General features: G+C 38.1%; 1 protein-coding gene across 1 annotated transcript in view; it reads left to right on the top strand.

Moving 5' to 3' along the window:
- Positions 1-12,329, top strand: part of LOC139119242 (DNA polymerase alpha catalytic subunit-like) — a 46,635-nt gene that overhangs the window by 19,794 nt on the left and 14,512 nt on the right. The window contains exons 15-25 of the mRNA XM_070682936.1: positions 151-305; positions 934-1,018; positions 2,951-3,012; positions 3,586-3,675; positions 3,966-4,082; positions 7,100-7,281; positions 9,408-9,537; positions 9,935-10,054; positions 10,475-10,571; positions 10,907-11,028; positions 11,603-11,749. Coding sequence (XP_070539037.1) covers positions 151-305; positions 934-1,018; positions 2,951-3,012; positions 3,586-3,675; positions 3,966-4,082; positions 7,100-7,281; positions 9,408-9,537; positions 9,935-10,054; positions 10,475-10,571; positions 10,907-11,028; positions 11,603-11,749 — 1,307 coding nt within the window. The remainder of the gene's footprint in view (positions 1-150; positions 306-933; positions 1,019-2,950; positions 3,013-3,585; positions 3,676-3,965; positions 4,083-7,099; positions 7,282-9,407; positions 9,538-9,934; positions 10,055-10,474; positions 10,572-10,906; positions 11,029-11,602; positions 11,750-12,329) is intronic.

The following is a 12,329-nucleotide window of genomic DNA, read 5'->3' as shown; positions in this document are numbered from 1 at the left end:
AAATTACACCACCTCTCAACTTGAGTGCCATGTCACGTGTTGCAATCGTAATCAACTGCGAGGGCGCCCTTTAAGTTCTTGATTTCAGACATTTTCTTTCAACATTTCTGTATTTCTTCAGTCACTCAGATATTTTACTTATCTTTTCAGAACTTCCCACCCAGCCTGTTAGTTGGTGTAAAATAGAAGCATTCATCAACAAACCAGATTTTGTACATGTTGTCAAAGATAAACAACCACCTCCGCTGGTTGTCATGACGGTGAACTTCAGGACACTGTTGAATCCCAAAACACACCAAAATGAGGTATGACAATCTATTAACCCATCCGGTGTCAAGTTATGTGCATGTAAACGAAAAATTCATTGAAGTCTGAAAAGTCATATCAGTGTATCTGCATTTTATAAAGTATTGTCTGTTGTGGCTCATAGTTTACAAATTGTTTTAGAAAGCCTCACAAAACTGCCTCTTTCTTTCAGACGTGAAACTGTAGCCCCAGTGTTCACTTTCGATTTTAGTTTCAACTCTCTCCCCAAAAGGAAAACAGAAATGAACAAAGGGAAGCTGTCAGGTGTTTTCGTATTATCACTTTTTTTGACATGATCAATGAATCTTTTGAACTGGCTGTCAAACTATTTGTGATAATATTGTTATTGTAGTCTATGCTATTGTCTCATGACCATTATTAAACCAATCACATGCATAAGCAACAACAGATTCTTGTAGATGAAGCATCTTTTTAAATTCACATGGCAGTATCCAGCAGTAAAATTTAAGAAATGGCAACCGATACAGTGATCAATGCAGTGCAGCAGAAATGAAATCAGTAATTACATCAACATTATTTTTTATACAGAATTTATTGAATATTTACATAACTATTTATATTACTCTGCAAAAATAATCTAATGGAATTCTTACTCATTTTCAATAGATAATATCAGTTGCTGGATTAGTACACAATAAGTTTCACATTGATAAGGCACCACCGAAACCACCATTTCAACAGCATTTCTGTGGTAAGGATATTATGTTAATCTTGATTGATTTTCAAAGTTATGTCATTTAGTCAGAGAAAAGTTTAAGGATTACTGTGGCCTCATTCAGAGTGTGTGCCTGGTAGTGCTGTTAGCTTGTAGAGCAAATGCACGGGATTTGGTGTGAGCGCCACCAGTGTTTGGTTTTGCCGTGACATTTGTTTTTACATTGTTCACTCAACTGATGGTGATTTGTTACCACAGAAATAACAAGCGGAATTATAAATGTTTGCTCACTTTGAGAATAGTAGAACCAATATTCCTTGTGCGCTAGTATATAAAAGATCACTGTCTCAGGGATCCTGTCGCAAATAATAAATGGAAATACATCTCCTAAGATAACATTAAAGGGCCAGTAATGCTAACTTTTGATGATTTTTAGCTCATATTTGGTTTTATATATAAATACCAAAAAGAGCTTATATGATGAGTCTGATGTCTGTATATTTGTTGATATGAGCGGATGTATGTCCGTCACACACAAAGGCTCCCATACCGCCAAAGCTACCATCTCAGTATTTGGTGTACAGGTAGATGTAGGGGTTGAGATGTGAATTTGTTCAAATGAACATATCAGTGTCAAAAATGTGCAAATGAGGTAAGAAAAAGGGAATTTCTGCATGTGTGCAGGAGTGACAGGCAAACTCCACTTATCTTGAGTCATTTCCTGTCATTGTTCAAATGAACATATCAGTGTCAAAAATGTGCAAATGAGGTAAGAAAAAGGGAATTTCTGCATGTGTGCAGGAGTGACAGGCAAACTCCACTTATCTTGAGTCATTTCCTGTCATCATTTATGAACTGTTACATATTAACAGAACTGCCCAAACCATAGACAGTAGAGGGGAGGAAGACCGTCAGTAGAGGGGAGTTGTTTATGAACTGTTACATATTAACAGAACTGCCCAAACCATAGACAGTAGAGGGGAGGAAGACCGTCAGTAGAGGGGAGTTGTTTATGAACTGTTACATATTAACAGAACTGCCCAAACCATAGACAGTAGAGGGGAGGAAGACCGTCAGTAGAGGGGAGTTGTTTATGAACTGTTACATATTAACAGAACTGCCCAAACCATAGACAGTAGAGGGGAGGAAGACCGTCAGTAGAGGGGAGTTGTTTATGAACTGTTACATATTAACAGAACTGCCCAAACCATAGACAGTAGAGGGGAGGAAGACCGTCAGTAGAGGGGAGGAAGACCGTCTATGGTCAAACTAAGAGGGGCTAGCTGTCTTTCAGCTATGCATGTTGCTAAAGTTGACCTCCAGTACCTAAAATTTCAGACCCTTAATTACTTTTGTCATTCTTGTTTTTCTGGTTTAAATATTTCTTGTTGTTTTTCTGGTTGTACTGTGCAGAAATCATTGTCATAACATCAACGTAGAATTTTCCTGCGCTGAACAGAGAGAAACAATATTTATTGTTGATCTTTGTTAACCCATACTGGTATGTACCAATTCTGATCAAATTTGAGCGACACCGTATAATTGCGGTATTTTTTTTAACTATTTTTGTTTTTAATGTTAACCATAATTTCTTGTTCTACTCCCCAAAGCATGTTGAGATACACAGTATCCAGCTTGTCAACTCAGCCTGTACATGTGTAAACTGTGTGTTATTGTTGATAATTGAATTCTGGTCCGGACAAGAATTCAGCAGTGCCTTTAAACATATAGGCGCTATGTTGACAGGCTAAATAGTAGGTGTTTCAACATTCTTTGCAGAGTAGAATAAGAAGTTGCAATTGACATATACAATGAAAATAATGAAAAAATCACCGAAAGTTAGCATTACCGGCGCTTTAAGATGTGAGTACCGGTATGGTGTAAAAGTGCTGAGTTTTGGCGTTATCCATCAGAGTTTTCTACCATTATGCCACTACTGAATATTGTTTTATATACTTTTTATTTCAGCAATCAGCAAACCAGGGGATTGTATCTTTCCATATGATTTCAGTGATGCTGTCAAAAGACAGGTAAAGCTAGTGATTTCATCAAAGTAATACCAAACTTACACAAAGATAAGGAACTGAAGATTTTTAAAGGCTGTCAGCATTTAACCCTCTCCCCCCCCCTATGCTTGTGTAGAGGTCTAACCTTACCAAAGAAAACTATGGGATAGGGCTAAACCATGGAAGCGAAAGGGTTAAATGTTCTTCATTGTTCTTTTTGAATTTAATACAAGTGGACTAACTTCAAAGATAAGGATTGTATTCACAAAACTACTCTTTGTGAATCCTGTTTGGTTTTAATTGTAGCATCTGATGGTATGGCTGCATCTGATATGAAATTTGAACTAAAATGCACAAAGAAACAATTTTACAAGATTTCAGAAATGGGTTACATCTACAGTCTGCAAACTCTTCTTCACTTCCTATTTCACTGTCAGTGATTCCGACCCAACCGTACAAAACCAAACCGTGGGTTTCCCAAAAGCATGATGATAGAAAGGTTTAAAGCTTCAACACTGCCTACCAGTAATTTTGCATGCATTTACTAAGCATTATTGCAGTACAGAGATCAATTGAAGTCTTTTTCCAATTTTTCAGAATGCCAGAGTGGATATCGTCGGGACAGAGAGAGGTCTTCTTGGTTACTTCCTGGCCAAAATTCACAAAATTGATCCAGATGTCATTGTGGTAAGATTGTCATATCATTTTAGCCGGAAAAAAAAAATACCAAATTAAATATTTAATCTTACAAGCTATGCAAATTGATCTTGACTTCTGTGTGATGCAGTTTAAGATTTTCTGAACCAGCTAAGAACACAAGTTTGGTCTTTTTGAGTTTCTTCATGCGACAGAAGTGCATTGCAACTGTCATAACACAAGAAAATACAGCTAACCCGTCTCTGGCACAAAATGTAGATACATGCAAATTTTGGTCACCAAGTTACTTCGATAGTACACTTTATGCATCTTTTTCACAGGGTCATGATATTTACGGTTTTGATCTGGATGTCTTATTGCATCGTATCAATGCAAATAAAGTTCCACACTGGTCGAAGATTGGACGACTGAAACGACAGATCATGCCCAAACTTTCTGTAAGTCAACCTAACGTTTACACGGCAGAGATTTTACTTTTAATGTTCAAGTTCAAAGTCTAACAAAGAAAAGTCTTTAAGATATAGTTGTTGATGTGATGTTGATCAAAGAAACCATATTGATTCTTCTTATTCTGTTTTAAAATTTGCTGTAAAGTGTTATCCTGCCAAGTTTATAAGTCGCCATCAGGTCAAGTTGTTCCAACAGTAAGGCACAACAGGTCTTGTAGAGTGCACTTGTTAACCCTTTGCAGTCCAGAGCGCCCTCAAACGCCCTATGGGGGTGCGGCCAAAGCGCCCGAAAGCGCCCGAACATTCCAGACTTCCGGGTCGATTTGAAAATGCGGGAAACGTAACGGTTTTCCGTGATGAACGTATCATCATTTTCTGATGACGTACTAAGCAAATGTTAGGCTACATTTTCCCGCTCATAAATATACAGGTTGCCATTAAAAGTTTTTGCACAAAATCGATCGATGTTTTCTCAGACGCGTCGCTAAGTTTGAATTTTAAATTTTTGTTTACGTCCTGCCGTAGCGTCAACCCTCACTGAAAAATCGCGGATGTCGGTCGCTCGAATACCTAAATCATGAGAATTTCCTTGACAATGACGAAAAGGAGGAATTTGAAGGCTTTTCAGACGTAGACACAGTGAGTGACATAGACGTTGGCGAGATCGATGCAGCGCTACGGCAAATACTCCAGTTTTAGGACTTCAAACTGTAACCGGAAGCGCCCGATATCTTGCGTGAGATCCATCGTCGTCCCATGGTATAAAATTTCGATCTTCCGAATTTTCTGGTCGCTGAATCTGGCCCTTAGCATCGTTTAGGTGTCAGAGCTCATCCGGTAGATTATTTTTTCTGTTGATTCCGTTTTCAAAACGTAGAAACAGTGAGTGACATTGACGTAGGTGAGATCGATGCAGCGCTACGGCAAGTACATGCTGCATGCAAACTATAACCGGAAGCGCCCCGATAATAGTGTGAGATCTCATAGGGTCGCCTCGTGGTACAAAATTTCGATCTTCTGAATTTTCTGGTCGCTGAATCTGTTTCTTATCATAGTTTAGGCATCGGAGCTCAGCCGATAGATTATTTTTTCTGTTAATTCCGCCGCCTTTCTGTCAACAAGTTGTCGATGAAATCAACCACTACGCGATTCTGTGTCGATGGCCCGGCGTCGACGTAAACCAGTACTGGTATGAGACGAAGGTTGATGAAATGCGGGCGTTCATAGCAAAATATTTTGATCGAAATTCACACCATGCCAGATGTAAATGACTACTGGTCAACAGACGACAGATTACAAGTACCGGGGATCGCAAAAGTAATGCCAAAGAACCGATATCAGAAGTATTTTCATGTCAATGATAATGAACTCGATATGCCCGCCGGTGACCTCAACCGTGCATGATCGTACGTTCAAAGTTCGACCTCATCTTGACCTCAGGCGTTCAATATTCTTTTCCCGCAAATTACGGTCATTTCGCCAGCTGTCGATTGATTAGGCTATGATAAAATTCAAAGGCCATATGATGCAGTACATGCAAGCCAAGCCAGTCAAGTAGTATTTCAAAGTTTAGATGCTTACTTGTCCCCTTAGCGGATACTGTCTGAGCTTCGATCCCCAGAATTTATTGGAAAGAAAGGCGGACGTACACGGTACAGGCGCCAAAAAGAGAACTATCGTACCCTCATTTTTTTTAATTAAAGACACTTTATAAATAAATACTTTTATTTTGTTGTAAATTTGATAATTTTGTGTTCGATATTACTTTTACTTTATAATACGTTTAAAAATGACGCAAACATTTCCTCAATGTGCCATGAAATTTGCACAAGCTGGTTGATGATATATAATAATATGTACGGCAAATTCTCGTCTCTATGATGCTACAACAATTGCAAAATTAGAAAAACATTGATTTCAAAATAACATCATGTAAAAAAAGAAGAAACACTCAAATGATGTGTTTTGTTTATTTTTATTTCATCTGGGACTTCTTACCTGAAAAGGAAAGTGTAAAACTACGCAATAAATCAGCTGCCAGCTTCATTTGATGAGGAAAAGTGTCAAGAAATTTTCTTGAATTCCCCATAAGCAATATATCATTGGAAAGGAAATTTTATAAGCTTTAAAATAATTTCAGGTTGCTGTAGTCAGTTTTGAGCCACTTTTTTACAAATTTGGAATAAACAATACACTGTTAATGATTACAGAATATTTTAATTTTTGAGTGGGGAGTTCTGGTCTCCACTGTACATTGTTATGCAAATGAGCTGGGCTGCAAAGGGTTAAAGGTATACAGTCGCCTGTAATCTAAATATACCCATATATGGTCAAAGGGGCATTCCTTAGTATTCAAAATGCCTATGTGAGGGCGCTGATTTTAATAAGTGGCCACCCGCTTAAAATCTGTGATTGGTTAGATTTTCTATTTCCATGGTAACTGTGGCAAAATTGGAACAGGTGACAGTATACCTCTAACTTGAATATATGAAGGTCCCTGAATACCTAGATAAGTGTAAATGTGACTTTAATGACCAAAGCTGCCACAACATACCTGGCCAAGTGGGTGAAAATATGTGTAGATTTGGCTCAATACCACATTTTACTGACTTGGTACATGGGCAAGTGATTGTCTGGCAGGATTAGGGTTGAAGTGTAATTTTTGATCACAATTGCGTATTAGTTGTTCCACTCTTGTTGCTGATTGCTTTGACAATCCAACGGATATTCCCTGTAGACAGATCCACAATCAGCATTGATAACGATGGGTTTGGATGAAACTATTTTGCTAATAGGGTTAAGCTGAACACAGGTAAATGTTATTCAGAAATTCACTAAGTAGTAGCCACTGGTTTTTCCCATTCCAATATTTTTTGTCCATGATAAAAGATTACAACCAGCATGGGTTCCCTCCTATTCCCTAGCTTCCTATCAATCATGATTTGCGACTTTTTCCGGAACAGTTTTTGGGTATCATGTAATTTTTTGTGTGTCAATCCCTGTAGTCTGGCGGCAGAGGTGGATACACAGAGAAGACTGCTACCTGTGGCCGTCTTGTTGCAGACATCAAGATATCTGCCAGGGAGTTGATCCGATGTAAAAGTTACGATTTGACAGAACTTGCTAGTCATATTCTGAAGCATCAGAGAGTTATGATTCCCATGGAAAATATCAAGAATATGTTCACGTAAGTGGTGCTTTGTATTACACATGCATTTGTCTGTTAAAATCTGTCTTCTTCCAAACAAAAGCACTTTAATTAATATTCAGAATCGGGGAAAAAGATGACTTTGTAGTCTGTGTACGAGAGATTTGTGTTTCTTTCAGTTGACATTGCACGAAACAATGTCTATTTTCCACAAATTTTACAATGATGAATGCTCAAGCCATTCCTTGTAATTAGACAATTTTTGGTAATTTGTGTTCACTCAAGCATGACTCAATTAAAACCTGACAATTCTGTGATTCACATACTGTAAAATTAACATAATTGTATTAAGTTTGGTTGTTACACATCAGGAGAATTGTCTGAAAGTTTGAAAGGAGTGATTAAGACTGTCCACAGGATCAGCATTCTGTGTGATGTTTGTAGTCAAATACATTGACGTTTGCATCTTCAAGTGGACCCTAGATTGATGTTGCAGCCAGGAATTGTAAAACAGGAGACACTGTGTCCCACTACCATTTATTTTTGGGGACATTTTGCACATTTTGGGACAACATGGGTCAGTTGTCAATCAAATTTTTGTATTATTTTATTATAAATTATTTTCACAAAACAAAATTCCAAGCTACCGGGACCACATCGCTATGCTTTATTTCCAGGCAATTGTAACAGTATACCGTATCTGCCTCCGATCAGGGCTCAGTCAGACTACAACCTAGACTTGGTTCAAGTCGGTGAATTTTAAAAAAGTAAAAGCATTTATGATAGTTTCTCTTGTGTCTCTCCTATTTCGTACAAACCTATAAGGAATTTGGCAGCTCACGCCAGGTTTTCCCAGCGATTGAATGCATCACGTTTGAGTCTGCGCAGTAGTGAGTTAGTTTCTGCCGGATTCACCGACTTGGACTTCTTGCAAAGTACAGGCGGTGAGACGGACTGTGTACACAGTGACGTAGAGCAAATACAAAATGATTGACAGCCCCCGCCGTTATTCTGGCCAATAAGAAGAACGCATGCTAATAAACCTCTGCATGCATTAAAAAGTTTGTTGTCATCTCCGTGCAAAGCTAGACATCGAGTACGTTTTATATCTGGGCGAATAATGGCATCAAGTTCGTACATCAACCGCGTTTTACAACTGATCGGTCGACCATCGCTAATCATGCGAGATTACCAAAGAAAGCTTGTTGAGAGTTACATTGAGGGAAAAGATGTGTTCGTCTGCGCAGCGGAAAATCACTGACATACGAAGTCGCCCCACATTGTTTTGATTTCCATCGCTTTGGGCACGTAAGAGAACAGGCTACAACTGTAAGGACGGTGTCTTTTTCCATCCTTGAATAACCGGCGACGATTTTCGCATTTTGCAACATGGGCCCCACAAACAACACAGATATTTTCACGCGTTTTCGGTGATACAACAGAGGTCGTGCTGACTTTTGTGGGAGTGATCGCACTCGACATTTTGTCAACAACGCCATGTGAGTTTTATGCACGTCTCGTTTGGGTCAATTGGTAACTCCTCCCTATGTGTAAAATTTAGTGATGTCATCTTATGAATAATATATGAGTAAAGAAAACGTCATCTCATGAATAATTTATAGCAACGCATATCGTGCAAGAAAGCCAAGTCTGTGATTCCGGGTGAACTCCGCTGTATAGCGTTCACTCCACTCATCGCGTCCACTCACGCGCGTTTCACATGAAAGCAGAATACAAATCATTGCGTTCACTCCACTCAAACATTCACAAATCACAGACTTGAACCAAGTCTAACTACAACCAAGTGCAGCGTTTTAGTTACTTTTAATCACAGCTTTGAAAGTACATAAATATAAGCCTCAATAATCACACAAAACAAAGGTCATCGTCAGTAACACTAACAGATATTACTTGCAGACTACACCCATTGAACACAGTTGACTCATGAGTGCACCCGAAGTAACCCGTAGTGAGCGAAAATGCGGGGCAACAGGTTCCGTTTTGGGGGGACATTGTCGTAAGGAGCACGTCCTGGTTGCAACACTGCTCGAGTGAAACAATGACAGTATTTTAGCTCCCACACACCATATAGCGATAGGAGCCATTCATAATCATAGAGTCTGTCATCCATGTGTCTGTATGTTGTCTTTTTGTATTCTTCACAGCACATCACGTCAGTTACTGGCACTAGTGGAATACACATGTGTGGATGCGTCCCTTGTTCTGAAAATTCTCTGTGAACTGAATGTCCTGCCTCTAGCAATGCAGATAACAACAATTTGTGGTAATCTTATGGTAAGGAACGGCAGAAATAAAACATTTTCATGTGTGGCTTGTTTGTTTATGGTGTATGTCAATATTGTGTAAGCCAGTACATGTAGGTTTGTCACTTTTTTGGCAAATATTTGTATGTTTATGAATCAACCGATCAATAGGCTCGATATGTAATCAGTCATAAAAGCAAATTGCATGATGGTGGTTATAATGTTGTCAGATGTTTATTATGAATTTTAATTAACGTATTAACATGAAGAAACTGAATGTATGTGTTTTGTTGCACAGCTACATGTATTTCTGTTTTTTATGGAAATTAATATGTGCATCTCTATATGGTTAAGTCATTGAGATCATCAGACTTTGTGATGTTGAGAACCTGCAACAATTGGGTAAATTGTGATTTTCCTGTTTTCAGAGTCGTACCTTGATGGGTGGCAGAGCAGAAAGAAATGAATATTTGTTACTGCATGCATTCCATGAGAAGAATTTCCTTGTTCCGGATAAAGAGTTCAAAAAGAAGCAAACAGCTGCTGATGTGAGTTGAAAAAAGACACTTATCCTTGTCCTGTGATCTTACAAACCTACCATTCCTCTTAGACAAATCAGCAAAACAATATTAATTTGCAGTATTTTCAGAAAATTGTTTTGATTTTGTGTTTCGTATAAAGCAACAACACTTTTTGAATGGACTGCATGAATATCATGCATGAAATATCATGAATGAGAATTGTAGTTGATGCAAAAATTCTTACAAAACAGTAAAAGTGCTTAATTTTTTACCTGAATCACATGTTCAAAAGTGATGGAGTGTCATGGAGAAAACTTAATATGCAAAAAGATGGTGAATTCTGGGGATAAATAAGAATAAGAAATTGCAATATGGAATTTGCTGTACAGTATGATCATCACTGTAGGTGTGTGTTGTAACATTTTGGTTTGGTTGTTCGTTACCCAGGCTGATGAGGAAGATGATGAAGATCGTGTCAAATCCAGTAAAAGAGGACGCAGAAAGCCAGCATATGCTGGAGGTCTTGTCTTGGAACCAAAGAAAGGTAAGTGTCATTCTTCAACAATAACCTATTACTCAGAAACACTTGCCGGGGTACTACCCGTATTAAAGGCAGTGTTATGAATATAATAAAAACAGAAAGACAAACACCAAGAATGTAAAGAGATTTAGTCAGTGTAGACAAGAATTTTAGAGAAAAAATGATGCAATACCTCACTTATAATTAACAGTTTGAACCTTGGCCTTTTGATGACCTTTGACATGCAGAAATCTACTCCATTCTGAGTGTGTAAGGTCAAGAAAGTGTGTGTGTGAGCATTTTCTTTCTTTTCACACATTTCTCTGACTTTTACAATTGTTTCTGCCCTTTCTTCACAGGTTTCTATGACAAGTTCATATTGTTGTTGGATTTCAACAGTTTATATCCATCCATCATTCAGGAGTATAACATCTGTTTCACAACAATCAGCAGAACACCGTCAGAACAAAAATCTGATGAGGTGAGAATACTAAATATCCATTCTCCAAAAAGGGATAGAAATAGATTTCATTTTCTGTGACTGACTCAAATTGATGGCTGCGTCTACTGTGTGGTTAGATATTTTATAAAACATAGGACATGCATAAGGCGTGTACCGGGAGATTCCTGAGAATCATATTTTGAATAATTTTTGCTGAGGTGATTTTTGAGTTGAATGTATGCTAGTCAAGAAAAGACATTTAGTGTTTTCAACTACGAATGAAAATGTATGTAAATATTAAATTCCAGCATATACTTTTCTAGTTGTTTTCAAGTGCTATCTGCCTCTTGTGATAGATTTGCATGGCCAGTAAGTAGTCACATATTTCATAAACCATCCTCCATAGCAATAGATAGTTTTATTCAAACATAGTACAGAATACACAAATTTTGTATTGAATTCTGTAAGTGTGCCTTTGTATACAGCCTTCGTCACATGGTGTTTTATGCTGCATCTCTCCATCCTATCTCCTCCTCCCGCCCCCCTTCTTATTTTTCCTCTCAAACTGTCATAACCTCATTCTTCCCAACTGCCTTCCCCCCCCCCCCCCAAGGCTGATGAGGAGGTGATACCAGAAATTCCGGATTCTGCACTTGAGCCAGGAATCCTGCCGACAGAGATCAGAAAATTAGTGGAGAGAAGAAGACAAGTCAAACAGTTGATGAAACAACCGGATCTCAACCCGGATGTGATGCTCCAGGTAAAACTTAGTCCTGGATATCAGCCCTGATTTGATTTCAGTAGCACAGTGAAACTTCTCTTCACAGACATATCCGGCAAAATGCCTCTGTTTTCAGACTGTACGTGTCTTGAGACTTAGACTGTTGCTCAAACTTTCCTCAGGGAAACTATAACCATTCTCTTTCAAAATCAAGAAAACAAATCACGAGTAAAGGTGCAATTTGCTGCACTAGAGAAACAAATTATAAAAATATACTGACATTTGAAATTCAAAATGGCCACCTTCCTTGTGTTTGTCTATGGGGATGAATGAAATCGTTGATTTTCAAAACCATGAAAAGTTCATTCATTCTACAAGCTTCAAAATAAGTTTACACAAGCAGTAACAAACAATAATATCTGCCAAGAGCCGTATTTATGAACTTTCAAGTCAGTAAATAAATAGAATTGAATCCTGTGTTAAAAACACCCTTGTATGAAGGACATGTGTCATTCACAAGCGTGTCCTACAAATAGATAGCTGTGTTTTGCTGAAATCATTTTAAATGAATATATCAATTTTGGATACCAAACAAGTTGATGGTTGCACACTAAATATT

Source organism: Ptychodera flava, chromosome 19 (genome assembly GCF_041260155.1).
Source record: "Ptychodera flava strain L36383 chromosome 19, AS_Pfla_20210202, whole genome shotgun sequence".
In the NCBI taxonomy this organism is placed as follows: domain Eukaryota; kingdom Metazoa; phylum Hemichordata; class Enteropneusta; family Ptychoderidae; genus Ptychodera; species Ptychodera flava.
Note: the sequence above shows the minus strand (reverse complement) of the source record. Positions and strands in the feature narration are given on the sequence as shown.